General features: G+C 41.1%; 1 protein-coding gene across 1 annotated transcript; it reads right to left on the reverse strand.

The window, feature by feature from the left end:
- Nucleotides 1-14,807: 14,807 nt before the first annotated feature.
- Nucleotides 14,808-16,897, reverse strand: LOC133648007 (transforming growth factor beta activator LRRC32-like). Its single transcript, XM_062043775.1, has 2 exons — nucleotides 16,803-16,897; nucleotides 14,808-16,682 (listed from the first exon to the last, which is right to left on the reverse strand). Exons 1-2 carry the CDS (start codon nucleotides 16,890-16,892, stop codon nucleotides 14,808-14,810), a joined length of 1,965 nt encoding a protein of 654 aa, XP_061899759.1. The 5' UTR covers nucleotides 16,893-16,897.
- Nucleotides 16,898-19,996: the final 3,099 nt, after the last annotated feature.

Consider the following 19,996-nt stretch of genomic DNA (forward strand, 5'->3'; position numbering starts at 1 on the left):
AGCTGTTCCTAGACATCTTAAATGGGAAATATCCATCAGGGATCTCAAGGGCCAAATTATTCACAGGGAAGCATTCACTCTTAGCGAAATTCAATTTATAGCCAGAGAATGATCCAAAATTGTTTAGCAAATCAATAATCTTTGGAATGGTAGAGATTGGATCAGATATAAACAATAGTAAATCATCCGCGTATAGAGAATGTGTGTGTTCTAGACCGCATCTATGGATTCCTTTACTGATACCGGCCGATTTAAGAGCAATGGACAAGGGTTCGATTGCAGTAACAAATAACAATGGGCTTAGAGGGCACCCCTGCCGTGTACCTCTGCCAAGTGTGAAAAATTGGGATAACATCCCATTTGTGCTTACGGCAGCCCTAGGAGAAGAGTATAGAAGTGCTATCCAAGATATATATTTAGACCCAATGTTAAACCTCTTTAAGACCTCCAATAAATATCCCCACTCCACCCTGTCGAAAGCTTTCTCTGCATCCAAAGAGACCACCACTTCTGGCGTCTCCTCGGATGCTGGAGAAAAAATAATGTTAAGAAGGCTACGAATGTTGGAAAAAGAGTGCCGGTTTTTCATAAATCCAGTTTGGTCAGGTGATATGATGTTTGGTAAAATTGATTCAAGGCGAAGGGCCAGTGCTTTAGCTAAAATCTTATAATCAGCGTTTAAGAGAGAGATGGGACGGTAAGAACTACAGTCAGAATCAACTTTGCCCGGTTTTAGTAATAAAGTTATTGACGCTTCTGTGAGAGTTTGAGGCAAGGTACCCCAGTCCAGAGAGTCATTGTACATATTTAAAAGGAGAGGAGTCAGTTTATCTGAGAATTTTTTATAAAACTCTATAGGATAGCCATCTGGGCCAGGGGCCTTGCCGCTCTGCATTAGTTTAATTGAATTTACAATCTCCCGAATTACTAAAGGTTGATCCAAAGCGCTCTCTTGAGTAGTAGTTATGGATGGAAATTTCAAGTTATCCAGGAAACGCAACATGATTGTTTTATCAGCAGCGCATTGTGAAGTATATAGTTCAGAGTAGAATGATTTGAAGGTGTCATTAATGACTGAAGGAATGACTGTAAGTTCATCTGTGAGGGTTCTGATTTGTCGAATTTGCCGAGATGCTGACTGGCTTTTAATTTGGCGTGATAGATGGTGCCCTGCCTTCTCACCGTGCTCGTACAGGAAGCCACGCGATCGTAAGAGTAATTTTTCAGTTTCTTGTGTTGACAATAAATTATAGTTCATTTGCAGATTTTGTCTATCTTTAACCAGATCAGGGTATGGAGATACTGATAGTTGTCTGTCCAATTCTGTTATACTTTCCATGAGCTGCTCCTGTTTTTGTCTTCTCAATTTGTTTTGTCTTGCTGAATAAGAAATAATCTCTCCCCGGACTACCACCTTTAATGTCTCCCAAAGTAAAGACGGGGATATGGGAGTAGAGTTGTTGGTGACAAGAAAATCATCTATCACTTTGGAAATTGTTTTGCAGAATCCGTCATCATTGAGTAGTGTGCAATTAAACCTCCATGGAGTCTGCGTTTTTTTAAAGAGTGTAAACGAAAGATCAAGTGACAATGGAGCATGGTCAGATATCACTATTGTTGAATATTCTACATTATCGACAGCCGGAAGGAGATTATCATCTATGAAAAAGTAGTCAATCCTTGAAAAAGTTTTATGGACCTGAGAATAAAAAGAAAATTGTTTTTTATCTGGGTAAAGAAAGCGCCACGGGTCCACACCTCCTATTTGACCCATGAGATTTGAAATTGTTTTGGCCATTTTTAATGGGGGGCCCTGCCTTGGACTAGATTTGTCTAGCAACGGGTCTATTGCACAGTTCAGGTCCCCCCCCAATATTAAACGATGAGAACTGAGGTCTGGCAAAAGTGAAAACACTTTCCTAATAAATGCTTCATCATCCCAATTGGGTGCATAAAGGTTGGCAAGGACAACAGACATATTATTAAGAGAACCCGAGACTATTACAAAACGACCTTGATGGTCAGTTATGACATTTGTTGGGCTAAACTGGATTCTTTTGTGTATTAAAATAGCTGTGCCCCTTGCTTTACTGCTAAAATTTGAGTGAAAAGATTGTCCAACCCATGAGGCCTTTAATCTATGGTGATCCTTAGTGGTCAGATGAGTCTCTTGTAGGAAAGCAATTTCAGTTTTAAGGTGTTTTAAATGGGAAAATACTCTACCTCTTTTAACTGGGCCATTGATCCCTTTAATGTTCCAAGAAACAAATCTCAAGCAAGATAACCCTTTTTTGTTTGTATTAGCCATAATCACATTTATAAAAAATATGGTGAGATGACACAATGCCTTGTAGAAGGAAGTGGTATTAACATACAGATAGGACTAAAAGAAAAGACAAATTTGTAGGACCTAACACACAAAACCCCCCCAAAAAAACCCATAGCAACAAAGAACAAATATACACTCCTAAACCACCCTAAGCTTGTCCTAAGAACTAGAACTAGCAGCGGGACTCCATAAACTCTATTACTTCCGTATGACATTAATCTGTGAACTAATATCACCGAGCAGATAGGGCTCCTGTATCTGCTAATGTGTCTATAATGTACAGTAGATGACACTTAAATAGGAATAAGCAAAAAAAAAAAAAAAAAAAAAAAAATTAAATAAATAAATAAATAAGACAAAAAAAAAAGTTGCATTGCAGAAATTGACCAACAAATATAACCATACCTCAAATAAGTTGCACAACAGGATGATTAGTTGCCTGCAAGCCTAAATAAACAATGTCCATTGTTTTTCTGACGCACCCGTTAATGTCCTCATCAACGTAATTTTGGCCTGAAACGTCTTCCATACAAAGTCATCTTCCACTAACCTGTGGGAGCGATGCGTTCGTCGTAAAAGTCCTGGGCTTTTTGTGGAGACTCAAAGTACAAGTTTTCATTTCTGAAGGATACCTGGAGACGGGCGGGGTGCAGCAAGCGAAATTTAATTCCTTTCAGGTAGAGCGCATTTTTGACGGGGTTGAAAGCAGCTCGTTTCTTGGCCAAAGTAGGGCTGATGTCCGGGTAAACTCTCAGCTCGGTGCCGCGGTAATCCAATTTATGTTGTCTGGCCCATCTGAGGACTTTTTCTTTCTCCTGGAAACGGAGGAATTTAACAATGAAAGTCCGCGGTTTTCCGGCGCCAGCATCCAATGGTCTGGGACCGAGGGAGCGGTGAGCTCTCTCTATCTCCGGTGGGCTGCTGAAGACATCAGGACCCGCTATCGCCATTAGCAAGTCAGACGCAAATTTGGTCGGATCTTGCTCCTTCTCGCTTCCCTCTGGGATGTTGATAATCCTCAAATTAGAGCGGCGAGACCGGTTTTCTAGGTCGTCCACTCGTTCCAGGAGCACCGTAGTTTGGGACTGCAGAGACTTCACAGCGGCTTCCATCTCGGTGAGTTTTTCAAAGTTTTCACCCACTGTAACTTCGGTTCTAGTCAGCCGGCTGTTAAATGACGTCACCTGTTGTCCTAATAAATCGACTGACTGCTTCAGGGACTCAGTCGACTGTTGAATCAAAAAAGCCATATCAGCCTTGAAGCTATCGCGCTGTTTATTGAGGAGAGCCTCGATGTCGTTCTTGGTGACTGGGTCAGATTGACCCTCGAATTCGGCTCTCTTGTCTTCCGACCCTGAAGCTGCTGCTGCGGCCGCCATGTTAGCTAGTTTAGCCGAGACGCTCGCTGCTCGAGTTATTGCTGTTGCCGATTTTGTCTTCGAGCTGCTCATCACGTCGCAATAGCCACACTATCTCGCACAAAAAAGGGTGCGTCAGCCAGGAAAGAATACCGTGAAGTAGTTAGACTTTTAAAGAGTAAATGAAAAGTTTGGTCGGAGCCCTCCTCTCACACGTCTGCCCTCTACCTCATCCGGTCCTCCACAATCTGTCACCCAAAAGTTGCGAACTTTATCGTCGATGTTCTCTACTAAATCCTTTCAGCAAAAATATGGCAATATTGCGAAATGATCAAGTATGACACATAGAATGGATCTGCTATCCCCGTTTAAATAAGAAAATTTCATTTCAGTAGGCCTTTAATGTGCTTTGGTTTTACTGTAAATTCATGTGAAGAATATCACTAAACCACCTCAAGATTTCTTTTAAATCTATAATTTAAAAGACTGTTTACATATTTGGCAATCTAAAATCCAACATTCCTGGAGGGCAGAAAATAGTGTAGCCTTTGTTACCTTTTACAATAAGCAGCAACAATTAAAAATTAGAGCAAAAACAATACAATGACTATGTTTTTACTAATAAGTAATAACACAGATTTGTTTTTAAATACCGTATATATATGTATATCGCACCGCGCCCCCCAATGGGGTCCGCCCCATTATTTGAGAAGGACTTGGTTAATTGGAGACTGTAAATTGTCTATAGGTATAAATGTGAGTGTGAATAATTGTCTATGTGCCCTGTGATTGGTCCTGCCAATTCTCGTTAGCATGTCAATGAGCTGGTCTATTATAGAGTATGTTAGCAATAAGTTAGCAGCATGAGAGCCAACCTTCATCCTGAATAACGGTATTGCTTTTTTTCCCAGTTTATTCCAAACTGTATCATTAATTTAATGTGATTCTTACATGTATGTGCACATCATGTGTATATATAATGTACTTTCCTTAATGTGCTTTGGTTTTACTGTAAATTCATGTGAAGAATATCACTAAACCACCTCAAGATTTCTTTTAAATCTGTAATTTAAAAGACTGTTTACATATTTGGCAATCTAAAATCCAACATTCCTGGAGGGCAGAAAATAGTGTAGCCTTTGTTACCTTTTACAATAGCAGCAACAATTAAAAATGAGAGCAAAAACAATACAATAACTATGTTTTTACTAATAAATAATAACACAGATTTGTTTTTAAATATATGTAAAACATTGTTTAGCCTTTTTAAATAAAATATATGCATCACTGCCAATCAAATTAATCATGACGTAATAAATATGATTGTCATATTGACCACGCCCCTTCAAGGCTCCTAGCCACGCCCCACAAAGCCAGATATACTGTATATAGTGGCAATTTGGGAGAAACCCTGAATCCTACCTTAATTACAGACTGGGTTATTAAAAAATAGGGAGTTGAGAGAATTCTCTTATCGTACTGATGTTGCCTGTGCTGCATGTGTTGGCCATCATTAAACACTTCCATCCATCCATTTTCTACCGCTTATTCCCTTCGGGGTCGCGGGGGGTGCTGGAGCCTATCTCAGCTACAATCGGGCGGAAGGCGGGGTACACCCTGGACAAGTCGCCATCTCATCGCAGAGCCAACACAGATAGACAGACAACATTCACACACATTCACACAGTAGGGCCAATTTAGTGTTGCCAATCAACCTATCCCCAGGTGCATGTCTTTGGAGGTGGGAGGAAGCCGGAGTACCCGGAGGGAACCCACGCAGTCACGGGGAGGACATGCAAACTCCACACAGAAAGATCCCGAGGCCGGGATTGAACTCACGACTACACAGGACCTTCGTATTGTGAGGCAGACGCACTAACCCCTCTGCCACCGTGCTGCCCCATTAAACACTTGTAAGACAGAAAATAAAAGTTGATTGTAAGTAGAATACTTGTGACTTGGCTGGATTGTTGAAATATTGTGAAATATTGTACAATGAAATCGGTTCATTCTTTTTGGAAAAACCCTGTATTCTGAAACATTTGTATCTCTGTAAGAGGGCGAACTTGCAAATTCAACAGGAGAGATACCATACATATCCATCCTTATTTCCCCCACCGTATCTTCAAGCCAAAAACTATTTATATTAATATATCTTTCTTGTTAGTATATTCTTCAGTGACCTCACTAAACTTGTAAGACAATAAGTGACCTTAATAAATGAAAGAAAGAGCTAAAATAAGATGATCCACCCTTAAAACAATTGGGTCGTTTTATACGTATGTCTAGCGACAGGCTGTTGCCCCCCCTTAATCCTCATCTGCCAAGCATTAATTTTGTTTTAAAAATGTTTTTCCAAAAAGATGGTTCTTGTGAAAGGGCGTGTCTTTAATCTACAGTACCTGTAGTTATTGTCAACTCAGCGTGGTTGAGCAGCAGCAAAATACACCCTTACTTTATCTCCAAAAAACAGTACCTTAGAGACGAAATAAACCCTAAATGCAGGACCGTTTAGCTATGTCTTTTTAGACATGGATGACAAGTCCTCACTGGTTTATCAGTACTAGTAAACGGGCTAATATATCTTCAAATGCCAGCCACCATTAATCAACACCACAGAAGAAGCAATACAATTTGATCCTTATCTGCTCATTATTTTACACCAACATATCACCCTTTCCTGTTCTCTTTGCACAGACTTGTCAAGCACCAAGACATTGGGTGGGACAGTTTCTCAAGCGCATACTGGCATTTTCCGGTCATTAATACGGGAATTAACACAACAGATTGAATATCACTTTTTAAATGAAAAGCATGTGTCTACAAGCTCAAGAGCACGGTTGCTTACCACAAGTGTATCATTTGTGCTCTGACAATGTTGATAAAGAAATCTGGAGAAACAGCTTTAATTTATTTTACTTCAACCCATCTCTCACCAAATATAAAAAGTGGATTGTAATATTGGTAGTTGGTTTATTTAGTTCATTGTCTGGACTTGTTTAGGAGCACCGTTGCTATTATTTCCATTTATTTACAATTAGTCACAGATAATATTAATTTACTGGCTTATTTTTTTGTCTTTGTTACATATTGGACATAATCTACATTTAAGTGCCTAAGTGTCATTCTATATAATGGCCAGAAGGGGGAAACTTGTGTAGTTGCAGTGAGAAGAAGTAACATTTCAAACATAATGTCTGTATCGTTGACACAATAAAGCATTCTCCAATACATTTAAATGTTTTAAAAATTTCCCCCAAAAATGGTTAAAACCATTATAAATGCATTCCATTATGTCTTAGTATAAGAAGGCAATGTTTATTTAAGACTGAGCATTTTTAGGTGGCATACATCAACGTGGTGTAATCAGGTATTATTCTTTTTTTACAGGCCTACAGTAATCTTGTACTGTATATGCTGAGGAAAGATCCCCAAATCGCTGCAATTGATTCTGGATTATGATGACTATATCAGGTCCAGCTGACACAGTAGTATGTACAGTAAGTACTATTGTGTGCATTAAACTGCAACTGTTAATATATTTTGAGTGTGAATGAGAAATGGAGATACTCAGTTCCAGAGTCAAACTATCATAATTTATACTATCATAAACTCTTAACTATACAAATATTTTTTTGAAAATAACATTTCATATTAAGCGTTAACGACGCCTCATATTCAAATGTTGTTTAGTAACACCCTTCAAACACTTTAAAATCGTCAGTCTACCCCAGGGCAGGTGTGGCCACAAATGTAGCGTACCACCATCAATGTGTGAATGTGGAGTGAATGAATGATGGGTTCTCACTTTCCTGTGAAGCGCTTTCAGTGTCTACAAAAGTGCTATATAAATCTAATCCATAAATATTATTATTAAAAGCCAATTTATTGAGATATCACATATATATCATATAAATGCATGTAGGTTTATATGTATATATGTGTGTACACGTGTATATATACACGTATATGTAAGTATATATATATATATATATATATATATATATATATATATATATATATATATATATATATATATATATGCATTTATATGTATATATGTATGTGTGTATATATATATATATATATATATATATATATATATATATATATATATATATATATATATATACATATATATATATATATGTACATTTATATATATGTATACAAATATGTGTTTATATATGTACGTATATATACATATGTATGTATATAAAGATATACGTCTGTATATTTGTATGAAGATATTTGTATGTGTATATATATATATCGATAGATAGATACATCTATATATTTATATATGTATATATATATATGTGTATATATATATATATATATATATATATATATATATATATATATATATATATATATATATATATACATACATGTATGTGTGTGTGTGTGTGTGTGTATATATGTATATGTGTCGCCACCTCATCGCAGGGCCAACACAGATAGACAGACAACATTCACACAGTCGTGGTCAAAAGTTTACATACACTCGTAAAGAAGCTTCTGCTTGTATTTTTGACCACTCCTCTTGACAAAATTGGTGCAGTGTATATTTATCATTATCATTTATAACTTAATGTCATGGCTGTCTTGAGTTTCCAATACTTCTTACAACTCTTATTTTTTTGTGATAAAGTGATTGGAGCACACACTTGTTGGTCACAAAAAACATTCATGAAGTTTGGTTTTTTTATGAATTTATTATGGGTCTACTGAAAATGTGACCAAATGCTGAGTCAAAAGTATACATACAGCAATGTTAATATTTGGTTACATGTCCCTTGGCAAGTTTCACTGCAATAAGGCGCTTTTGGTAGCCATCCACAAGCTTCTGGTTGAATTTTTGACCACTCCTCTTGACAAAATTGGTGCAGTTCAGCTAAATTTGTTGTTTTTTTGACATGGACTTGTTTCTTCGGCATAGTCTACATGTTCTCAATGGGGTTTAAGTCAGGACTTTGGGAAGGCCATTCTTAAACCTTAATTCTAGCCTGATTTAGCCATTCCTTTACCACTTTTGACATGTGTTTGGGGTCATTGTCCTGTTGGAACACCCAACTGCACCCAAAACCCAACCTCCGGGCTTATTTTAGGTTGTCCTGAAAAATTTGGAGGTAATCCTCCTTTTTCATTGTCCCATTTACTCTCTGTAAAGCACCAGTTCCATTGGCAGAAAAACAGGCCTAGAGCATAATACTACCACCACCATGCTTGACGGTAGGAGTTGGTGTTCCTCGCATTTTCTCCTCCAAACATATTGCTGGGTATTGTGGCCAAACAGCTCAATTTTGGTTTCATCTGACATCACATGGACAAAGATAAGACCTTCTGGAGGAAAATTCTGTGGTTAGATGAAACAAACATTTAGCTGTTTGGCCACAATACCCAGCAATATGTTTGGAGGAGAAAATGTGAGGCATTTAATCCCAGGAACACCAAGCCTACCGTCACTCATGGTGGTAGTATAGTCTGTACATTACATGTTGTACAAGTTAATGGTCTTCATATTGCTGCATGGCAATGTTTTAACCTTCTCTATAATTAATACATTTTGTAATATTCAGGCTGCTAATCATTTTGTAATTGAGGACTCAACCAGAACATGTTATAAAATAATTTGCACAATATTTCAGCCAGCCAGAATTTTTTTTTTTTTCAAAAGTATTAAACTACAAATGAAAGTGATGCAAAAACTTTGCATTAACATTACATAGTACAGTACGAGGAACCAAGATGATTATTATAAATATCGATAGACAAAAGTAACGTATTATACAGTAGTCTTTTTACCTGGAGCAGACGTCGAGGATGATGATGCCGCTGTTATCGCCAACAAATGTTAACGCCATTTCGTACCGGGGCCCACCCCAGGTGACAAAGCATGATTGTAATGTAAGACATTTTCATTTTTTTAATTCAGTTCAATCGGATGTATAGCATAGCACTTTTATTTTGAAGCCGGAAAAGTGTGTGATTGGTTTGAGAAAGTGTCTTGACATGTTTTGATGTTGGACCGACTGTTTGCAATACAACATTTTCCTTTCGACTTCCTGCCGACCGTCTTTCATTTCTGTTGAACTATTATGTCATCTTACTTACTAAATCAGTCACAGTAACAATCTAAATGTTATGTTATGCACCTTAACCGTAATCTGAACACAGAAGTGAAGCACCACCCACCTGAAAAAGGCGCGCAGCAGGCGGTTGCTGCAGGGATGTCGCCTCTTTCTTGTCAGGAGAACAACTAGCCATGGTTTTAAACCTGATATTTCCATAAGGTAGATGACTTTCTTTTTTAAATTTCTGCTCGCTTGTGGCTCATTAATAACAATTGAACTACAGCCAAGTTCCCCCAGCTACGGCACTCCTGAGGGTCAAAATGGACATGTGTGCGTTAATCGCACCACAGTTTTCATCTGAACGGAACCTTTCGAGTACGTTCGGCTCGACCGGGAATCGTGAGCTCCCCCAACTCCAAAAAAATAACCTAGATTACTCAGAAATTTCGGTTTTCCGGGTCATTTTTCGAACTTACACAATTTCCACATATCTCAACCGATTTGAAATGTTCCGCTGTCCACACACTCCACTCACCGCGGACAATCAAACTACCATTAAAGTTAAAATAAATTCCAGTAATTTCTAGAATTCCCGTTTTTCCAAAGCCCTATTTTCACCTCTTCTTGGAAAATTTCACAGTGCGTATTTTCAAACCGTTTTCGACCATTCCACCTTTAAAACATTCTTCTTAATTCCATCCATCCATCCATCTTCAACCGCTTATCCGGAATCGGGTCGCGGGGACAGCAGCTCCAGCAAAGACCCCCAGACTTCCCTCTCCAGAGCAACATTTGCGACTTCCTCCTGGGGAATCCCGAAGCGTTCCCAGGCCAGAGAGGAGATGTAATCCCCCCATCTGGTCCTTGGTCTGCCGCGGGGCCTCCTCCCAGTGGGACGTGCAACGAGGACCTCCCTAGGGAGACGCTCGTGAGGCATCCGCACGAGATGCCCGAACCACCTAAGCTGGCTCCTTTCCAAGCGAAGGAGCAGCGGCTCTACTCCGAGTCTCTCTCGGGTGACTGCACTTCTCACCCTATCTCTAAGGGAGATGCCAGCCACCCTTCTGAGGAAACTCATTTCGGCCGCTTGTATCCGCGATCTTATTCTTTCGGTCATTACCCACACTTCATGACCATAGGTGAGAGTAGGAATGTAGATAGCTCGGTAGACCGAGAGCTTTGCCTTCTGGCTCAGCTCCCGTTTCGTCACAACAGTGCGGCAGAGAGACTGCAATACTGCCCCAGCTGCTCCGATTCTCCGGCTGATTTCCTTCTCCATCTTTCCCTCACTCGTGAACAAGACCCAGAGATACTTAAACTCCTCCACCTGGGACAGAGTCCTGTCCCCTACCCGGACTGTACAAACCATCGGTTTCCTGCTGAGAACCATGGCCTCAGATTTGGAGATGCTGATCCTCATTCCAGCCGCTGAACACTCGGCTGCGAACCGATCCAGTGAGAGCTGAAGGTCACGAACCGAAGGTGCCATCAGGACCACATCATCTGCAAACAGCAGTGACGCAACCTTTAGCCCCCCGAGACGTATACCCTCTCCGCCATGGCCACGACCCCGCCTAGAAATCCTGTCCATGAAAATCACAAACAGGATAGGTGACAGAGCGCAGCCCTGGCGGAGACCAACCCCCACTGGAAACGGATCCGACTTACATCCAAGCACCCGGACACAACTCTCGCTTTGGTTGTACAGAGATTGGATGGCCCTCAACAGGGTTCCCCTCACTCCGTACTCCCTCAGCACCTCCCACAAGATCTCCCGAGGGACGCGGTCATACGCCTTCTCCAAATCCACAAAACACATGTAGACTGGATAGGCATACTCCCAGGCCCTCTCCAGGATTCCCGCAAGCGTAAAGAGTTGGTCAGTTGTTCCACGACCAGGACGGAATCCACATTGCTCCTCTTGAATCTGAGGTTCGACTATCGGCCGGACCCTCCTTTCCAGTACCTTGGCGTAAACTTTCCCAGGGAGGCTGAGTAGTGTGATACCCCTGTAATTAGCACACACCCTCTGGTCCCCCTTTTTGAAAAGGGGAACCACCACCCCAGTCTGCCACTCCCTCGGCACTGTCCCAGACTTCCACGCAATGTTGAAAAGGCGTATCAACCAAGACAGCCCATCAACACCCAGAGCCTTCAGCATTTCTGGACGGATCTCGTCAACCCCCGGAGCTTTGCCACTGTGGAGTTGTCTAACTACCTCAGTGACTTCACTCCGAGAGATCAACGTCGATCCCCCATCATCCTCAGGCCCTGCTCCTATCAGGGAGGGTGTGTCTGATGTATTTGGGTTCAGGAGTTCCTCAAAGTGCTCTTTCCAACGCCCCACGACTTCCTCACTTGAAGTCAGCAAAGTCCCATCCTTGCCGTACACAGCTTGGATGGTTCCCTGCTTCCCCCTCCTGAGGTGCCGTATGGTCTTCCAGAACAGCTTTGGTGCCGCCCGATAGTCCTTCTCCATGGATTCCCCGAACTGCTCCCACACCCTCTGCTTAGCCTCGTCCACAGCCACGGCCGCTGCCCTTCGGGCCCGCCGGTACCTTGCAACTGCCTCCGGAGTCCCCTGGGATAACATACCCCGGTAGGACTCCTTCTTCAGTCGGACGGCTTCCCTGACCACCACTGTCCACCAGGGTGTTCGAGGGTTACCGCCCCTTGAGGCACCTAAGACCTTCTGGCCACAGCTCGCATCTGCAGCTTTAGCAATAGAGGCTTTGAACATTGCCCATTCCTGTTCAATGTCCCCAACCTCCACAGGGATGGCAGAGAAGTCCCGCCGGAGGTGGGAGTTGAAGTCCTTCCGGACAGAGGACTCCTCCAAACGTTCCCAGTTCACCCGCACTACACGCTTGGGTTTGCCAGGTCTGTCCAGAGGTTTCCCCCGCCATCTAACCCAACTCACCACCAGATGGTGATCAGTTGACAGTTCAGCCCCTCTCTTCACCCGAGTGTCCAAAACATACGGCCTCAGATCAGCTGATACGATTACAAAATCGATCATTGATCTTTGGCCTAGGGTGCTCTGGTACCAGGTACACCTATGAGCATCCTTATGCTTGAACATGGTGTTTGTTATCGCAAGTCCGTGACTAGCACAGAAGTCCAATAACAATCCACCACTCAGGTTCAGATCAGGGAGACCGTTCCTCCCAATCACGCCAGTCCAAGTATCACTGTCATTGCCCACGTGCGCGTTGAAGTCCCCCAGCAAGACTATGGAATCCCCTGCCGGCGCCCCATACAGGACTCCATGCAAGGTATCCAAGAAGGCTGAATACTCTGAACTCCTGTTTGGTGCGTATGCACAAACAACAGTCAGAGTTTTCCCCCCTCCAACCCTAAGGCGAAGGGAGGCGACCCTCTTGTCCACTGGGGTGAACTCCAACGTACAGGCACTCAGCCGGGGACTCGTGAGTATCCCCACACCCGCCTGTGCCCTCACACCCTGAGCAACTCCAGAAGTGAACAAGGTCCATCCCTTGTCCAGGAGTGTGGTTTCAGAGCCCTTGCTATGCGTAGAGGTAAGCCCCACCAGATCCAACCGGTAGCGCTCCACCTCTCGCACCAGCTCAGGCTCCTTCCCCACCAGCGTAGAGACGTTCCACGTCCCGAAAGTCAGCCTCTGCTGCCCCGAATTGGTCCGTCCGGAGCCTCCACTTTCACCGCCATCCACTTGGCAGCGCACCCGACCCCACTGGTTCCGACCGCGGGTGGTGGGCCCACGTGGCAGAGAAGATGGCGTGTCCACGTAGCTTCTTCGGGCTGTGCCCGGCCGGGCTCCGTGGCAAGCCCGGCCACCAGGCGCTCGCTGACGAGCCCTACCTCCGGGCCTAGCTCCGGAGGAGGGCCCCGGGCTTCCTCCGGGCCGGGTAACGCATCCTCTTTTAGTGTAGTTCATGGGGGGTATCGTAACCCTGATGGGGGGGGCATTCGGGTGCTACACCTTGCCCAAGGGTGACCCGGAACTATGTAAGGCAGGGGCGTTCAACTCCCTGAGGCTTAATACAAGCCCACATACCAATTGGGACAACAAAACTACCATTTTTCTTTTCGTACAAATTACAGTTTTTTCCGAAATACCCATTTATATTATGGTACTACGTCAACATTTTTCAACTGTTTTGAACAATTCCAAGACCAATTCATTCATATCAAGGACAAGGACACCTACTTTTTCGAAAATTCCGCATTTCCCAAATTCTTAGGAAATTCCCGTTGAAACGAATGGATGTATTCATAGTTACACAATGCCCAAAATGCTCTAAATTTTGTGCCATTTTTTACCTGATTCTGACCTTCCAATCATCAACCCACACTGTTCTTCACTTATGTCGACCGCAAAACATGTTGTCCCTTTCCCAAAATTCCCGGTTTTCCCTAAATTTCAGGTAATTTTCTGCCATTGACAATTAATGGGAAATACACAATCGACTGCATATCCCACATTTGTCATCCAATTTGAACCGTTCAAACATCCACACACTCCGCTCACCCTGGACATTCAAGCCAGCATGTTTCCTGGTTCCCAAAATTCTCAGATTACTTGGAATTACCAGGAATTTCCTTCTAATGAAAATGATAGGCAATATACAAACCTCTCCATATCCCACATTTCTCAACTGATTCAAACTATTCCAACATCCACACACTCCACACACCCTGGACATTCAAGTATTTCAGTTCCACTCATGCGTATCCTCATTCCTACTGGAATTGCAAATTCTTGTTTAAGTCTTTTTGTCATTTTTGTCTTTGACGTGTCAGCATTTTGTGTAAAAAAGGGGTCCTCTTATAATCAGTCGGCTCGTGTTTAGATAAGCTGGTATTTTTTCATTTATATTTCTGTGACAGTGTTTTGTACAGGGTGTACCCTGCCTTCTGCCCGACTGCAGCTAGGATAGGCCCCAGCCCCCCTGCGACCTCAATAGGGACAAGTGGTTGAAAATTAATGGATGGGTGTCAATCAAAACAGAGCATACTTTTTGATGCATCTTTTTTTATTGGCTCTCAGACTGTACAGTGTTGTTACACGACAAGTGATTTATTTGTGCAACACAATTTTCTGGCAAACATAATTAAGACAGTTATTAGTATAATGACAAACAAAACAACTATAATAATTTGTCCCGAGTGAATCCCTTTTTTGTGCGGGGAACAATAAAGCGAAGAACTTGTCAAAAACTCATCAATCTGAATTCTTGTGTTACCTGTAAAGCATGTGCTTTGACTGATGTCAGGCAACTTAATCCTGGACTCATTAAGGATTTTCAACCATTGGGCGTCACAACAGTTAAAGTCGTTCCCGCTAATATACATAGCTTGAAGATGTGTTGACAATGCTTTAATCAATGATTGGTTTAAAGACAAAAAACTATTATTCTTTATGCTGAGTTCTCTCAGAGGAGAGCAAGTTAAATTGCTCGGTAAGACAGTTAGATAGTTGTTGGATATATTCAGATGTGTTAGTGCTGGTAGGCAGGGTAGCAACATGTCAGAACTGTTCATGTTTACTTCACCCATCATCAACGACTGCAGCGTTTCCTGCACGCCCTCCAGTGCACCAACCTGCATGACCATATGGACATTTCTAGCTAAGTTGAGGGATATCAGAGAGGTTTTCTGGAAAGTGTTTGCATGAAGAATATTTATGCCATTGTCTACAAGGTTGAGATATTTGAGGGTTCTCAATTTTCCAAAGGAAACACATGATGAGTTTAAGTTAAGTTGCGGTGATATAGAGCTCTGCATTTGGCTCACGGGAGCACAAGGCTTTACTGAGTTATCTTGAAGATTTATTGTCTCAACCTGTGTGAGCGCCTGTAGAAAGAGCGGCGATACCGATTCGAGTCCATTACTTTGCATGTTCAGGTACTTTAAGGAAGGGAAATAAAGTTGCCTATAGTGTCCAGATTCACCGTCATGCCGAACATTCCATGTGAGATTTTGCACGCAGTTAAAACTGAAATTTAGCTCTTCCAAATTCAAGAGAAGGCTCAAAGTCTCCAAAGGGAAAGATGTAAAGTGGTTATAGCTAAGGTCAATGTAGATCAATGGCATTAGTCTCCAGTTGGAATGAAGATAGTTTTTTGTAATTCTGACATTACCTTTTCTTACGATGTCATTGTAAAGAGAATTAACCTCTGATACCATTGATGCCTCTGAAGTTAGGGTGCCCACCATGTTATGATGTAAATAGAGATACTTTAGTTGGTTAAATTTGGGGAGAATTGGGAAATAAAGTAGTTTGTTATGACTAAGATCAAGAACTTCAAGATTGTACACTTGGTTATCCGCCGCAGAAACAAAGAACTGTATAGAATTTCTACTTAGATTCAAACACTTAACTTGTGGCAATTTAAAATCACAGATATGGCAAAGGTTATTCTTGGCCAGGCTTAAGATCTCTAGTTTTCGAAGCGGTTCAAACGTTCCCCCATCAATTGTTGATATCAGATTGTCATCAATAGTAATGCTCCTCAGATCTTGACTCTCTTTGAACAATTTGTGTGTGAGTGTTGTTAAATAATTCCCAGTCATCTTAAGTTTCTCGAGAGAAGATTTGTTTAGTAGGTACAGTTTTACCGCTTCTTCTCCCAAACTGTTCATTGATATGTCCAAACTCTTAAGTCTACCAAGAGATTGGAGACTTTTGCTGTTTCTCTCGAGGTTGTTGTTCAGCGCATTCACAGACAAATTCAGCTCCTCAAGCAAAGCCAGGTTTTCAAATGCCCCTTTAGAGATGAGTTCCAGCTGGTTGCTGCTTAAGTCCAGCTGCTCCAAGTACAGCAAATCAATTGTGTGCAACTGTCTGATGAAATTATTGGACAGATCAAGTTTTTGCAGCCTTACATCCAAATCCAGGGGGATGGAATATAAATTCTGGTTACTCCAGGATTGGCCCTTGAAATGAAACATTAATCATCATCAGTGCATACTTTTAAGATCACAGAGCAAATGTTTGATCTAAAACATAAATAGATTAAGAAAGACTTTTTACAAATTGCATTTCCTTGAGCTTACCTTCAGACCATCATCCTTAAATCCAGTTGTGTAAAGGTCATGGCCGAGTGACCAGAGTAGCAGGAGATTAACAAGCATGTGTCTGACCATGTTCCCTCTGCTGTTTCAGTGCTTTTGTCACCCACTTACACACCCTTTTTACAGCCCAGCCTCATAAAAAAAGAGGACGAAAGCAGCTGTGAACACCAGATAGGCTTTGGGAGACTCTTTTTAAACAATGACTGCATGAAGAGAGTACAATTTAGCTTTTAGATATGGAAGATATTTTAAAAACTAATGAACCTATGTACAAAAATGTTTTTCTTTACTGAAGCATACGTACATATCTCAGTATACATACATTAGACCGCTTCTTTTCTTAGTTGGGGAATCTGGAATACGTCTATAAACATTATCATTATAGTATTTGTTTTTATTTGACACCGGCAAAATGGAAATCATTTTAAATTAGGCTTAAGAGGAACAAAGAAACTGATGGTGTGGCGGTGGAGCAGGACGGAAGCTGCTGGCAAGGTATAAAGAGGCCTGCTAAAATAGGCAGAGGTGTTAGCAGATGTAAACAAAGATGTAGGACACATGCACTGAGAGAGGGAAATATCTCATAATGCTTTGAAGCTTAAAGGAGAACTGCTATCTTTTGGAATTTTGCCCAACATTTACAATCCTTATGTAAGGTTAGAACACACTTTCTTTTTTTCGTGCATTCTAAATATTAAATAAATGCGATCGAAAGTCTGCTTACAATGGAGCCTTTGGGGGCCACTCTATTCTGCCCATAAAGCCTTTAAAACACATCCAAACACCTCCATTATGATTTTATATACATGGTGTAAGTACTGTACATACACTACTGTTCAATAGTTTGGGGTCACATTGAAATGTCCTTATTTTTGAAGGAAAAGCACTGTACTTTTCAATGAAGATAACTTTAAACTAGTCTTAACTTTAAAGAAATACACTCTATACATTGCTAATGTGGTAAATGACTATTTTAGCTGCAAATGTCTGGTTTTTGGTGCAATATCTACATAGGTGCATAGAGGCCCATTTCCAGCAACTATCACTCCAGTGTTCTAATGGTACAATGTGTTTGCTCATTGGCCCAGAAGGCTAATTGATGATTAGAAAACTCTTGTGCCATCATGTTCACACATCTGAAAACAGTTTAGCTCGTTACAGAAGCTACAAAACTGACCTTCTTTTGAGCAGATTGAGTTTCTGGAGCATCACATTTGTGGGGTCAATTAAACGCTCAAAATAGCCAGAAAAAGAGAACTTTCATCTGAAACTCGACAGTCTATTCTTGTTCTTAGAAATGAAGGCTATTTCACAAAGTTGTTTGGGTGACCCCAAACTTTTGAACGGTAGTGTATGTAATGTAGTAATGGGCACATTACTTTAACATATTTTGATCATTTCAAGCATACACATTAATTTAAAAAACGCATCACAACGCCCCCCCCCCCCCCCCCCACTACATTACAGAATTGTACTCACTGTTTGTTAGAGCTAACAAACATAATAAAACATCACTTACTGTGCAATGTCTGCTGTCATCAGGATGCCGACTGATATAATCTTGTTATACTCCCGTTTTAGATTAAAAATGACTCATAATCCTCGCAAAGAAAAGAGGGGTGTAACCAAGCGTCTTTTTGTGTCGTTCTCGCCATTTCCGGGTCTAAATTGGCTGTCAAAGTGTACCAACATCTCGGATTACATCCTCATCCTTCTTTTATCCAGGTGAGAAACATGATTTATGATCTACAATAAACGTCCACGAGCAGGGGCGCGAGGAAGCAGCTGACGATTCAATGATGTAAACACAAGCACACACGCTAGTGATCACGGCGCCGCTATAAATAGTCTGCGTTAGCGCTTATAAAAATATCGCTAATACTTGGTTAATATCCAAGTCACAAAATGTAAATGGAATATTGTTGGTGCTTTTTGGGTGTTTTTTTATTGGGTTTTTTGGGCAGAATAGAGGACTTCCCATTGGCTCCACTGTAAATAGACTTTTATTTACGAGTTAGAATGCATTAAAATATATATATATATATATATATATATATATATATATATATATATATATATATATATATATATATATATATATATATATATATATATATATATATACAGTATATCCGTCGTCATGTCTTTCATAATGATTTTGAACGATAGGCAACATTCCTAAAAAAATGCAGTTCCCCTTTTAAGTATTATTTACCAAACATTCATGGTAGTAGATTTCCTGCTGCTGTCAGTCCATTTGTTATCGGCCCATACACAGATACACTTCCTGCATCCTGCAACAGGCTTCTTACTTATCATTTTTCGCCTTCACCCAAGAAGGTTTCTGTGTTTTTATTTGTCTGTGGAGTGCTACTAATCTTATAAAAACATAGGACTTGGGTATTTCGAAAATAAATATTCCTTGCACACAATTTAATTTATCATTGTTGTAAAATAGTACATTGCCAACATGTGTATGATGTCAGGCGAAGACATAAAAACCCTCATAACTCGAGAACTTAATACACTTCAATCCTCATTGCTGTCATTTGTTTTCCTTTGGTGATTTTTTTTTTTTTTGCAATACTCATTGCTTGTTCCATAATGTGACTTCTTCCCGAAAGTGAAAAACAGTGGTGGTCAACCAAGCCGATATGGCTGTTGTACAGCAAGCACCGTGTGAACTATCTGAGTACAAAAGAGGCTTAAATCTTCATGCAAAAAGCAGGTACTAGCAAAAAACTCTACCTGGAATGGAATAGATCCCTATAGTTTATCAAAAAAAGATTTGTCGAGTGATATCAAGGATTATACGTCGGTCGCTTTCCCAGACATTTTGAACTGTTGTGCTCCAGACGCCATTCTATATGACAACACCGATGGAAATTCGGAAAAGCATGGAGGTCTTCAACTTATTTGTGTGTGGCTGGGTCAAGGATATTGGTATCAAGACTCTCCCGGACAAATACGCATTGTTTTTGCTCGGGTAATTACGGTTGCATTTCATGATTTACCTTTGTGTCTACAGCCATGTTTGTTGCTGTTGCACTCGTCGTTTACGAGTAGCAGGTTTTTCCCCGTCTTTATCAAAATATAACTATATATGTCAACATTGTGTATGTGCTGAAAGCTTCATTGATGATTGTGGCCTTTGGTAAAAGCTTAAAGGCCTACTG

This window comes from Entelurus aequoreus, linkage group LG04 (assembly GCF_033978785.1).
Source record: "Entelurus aequoreus isolate RoL-2023_Sb linkage group LG04, RoL_Eaeq_v1.1, whole genome shotgun sequence".
Lineage (NCBI taxonomy): Eukaryota > Metazoa > Chordata > Actinopteri > Syngnathiformes > Syngnathidae > Entelurus > Entelurus aequoreus.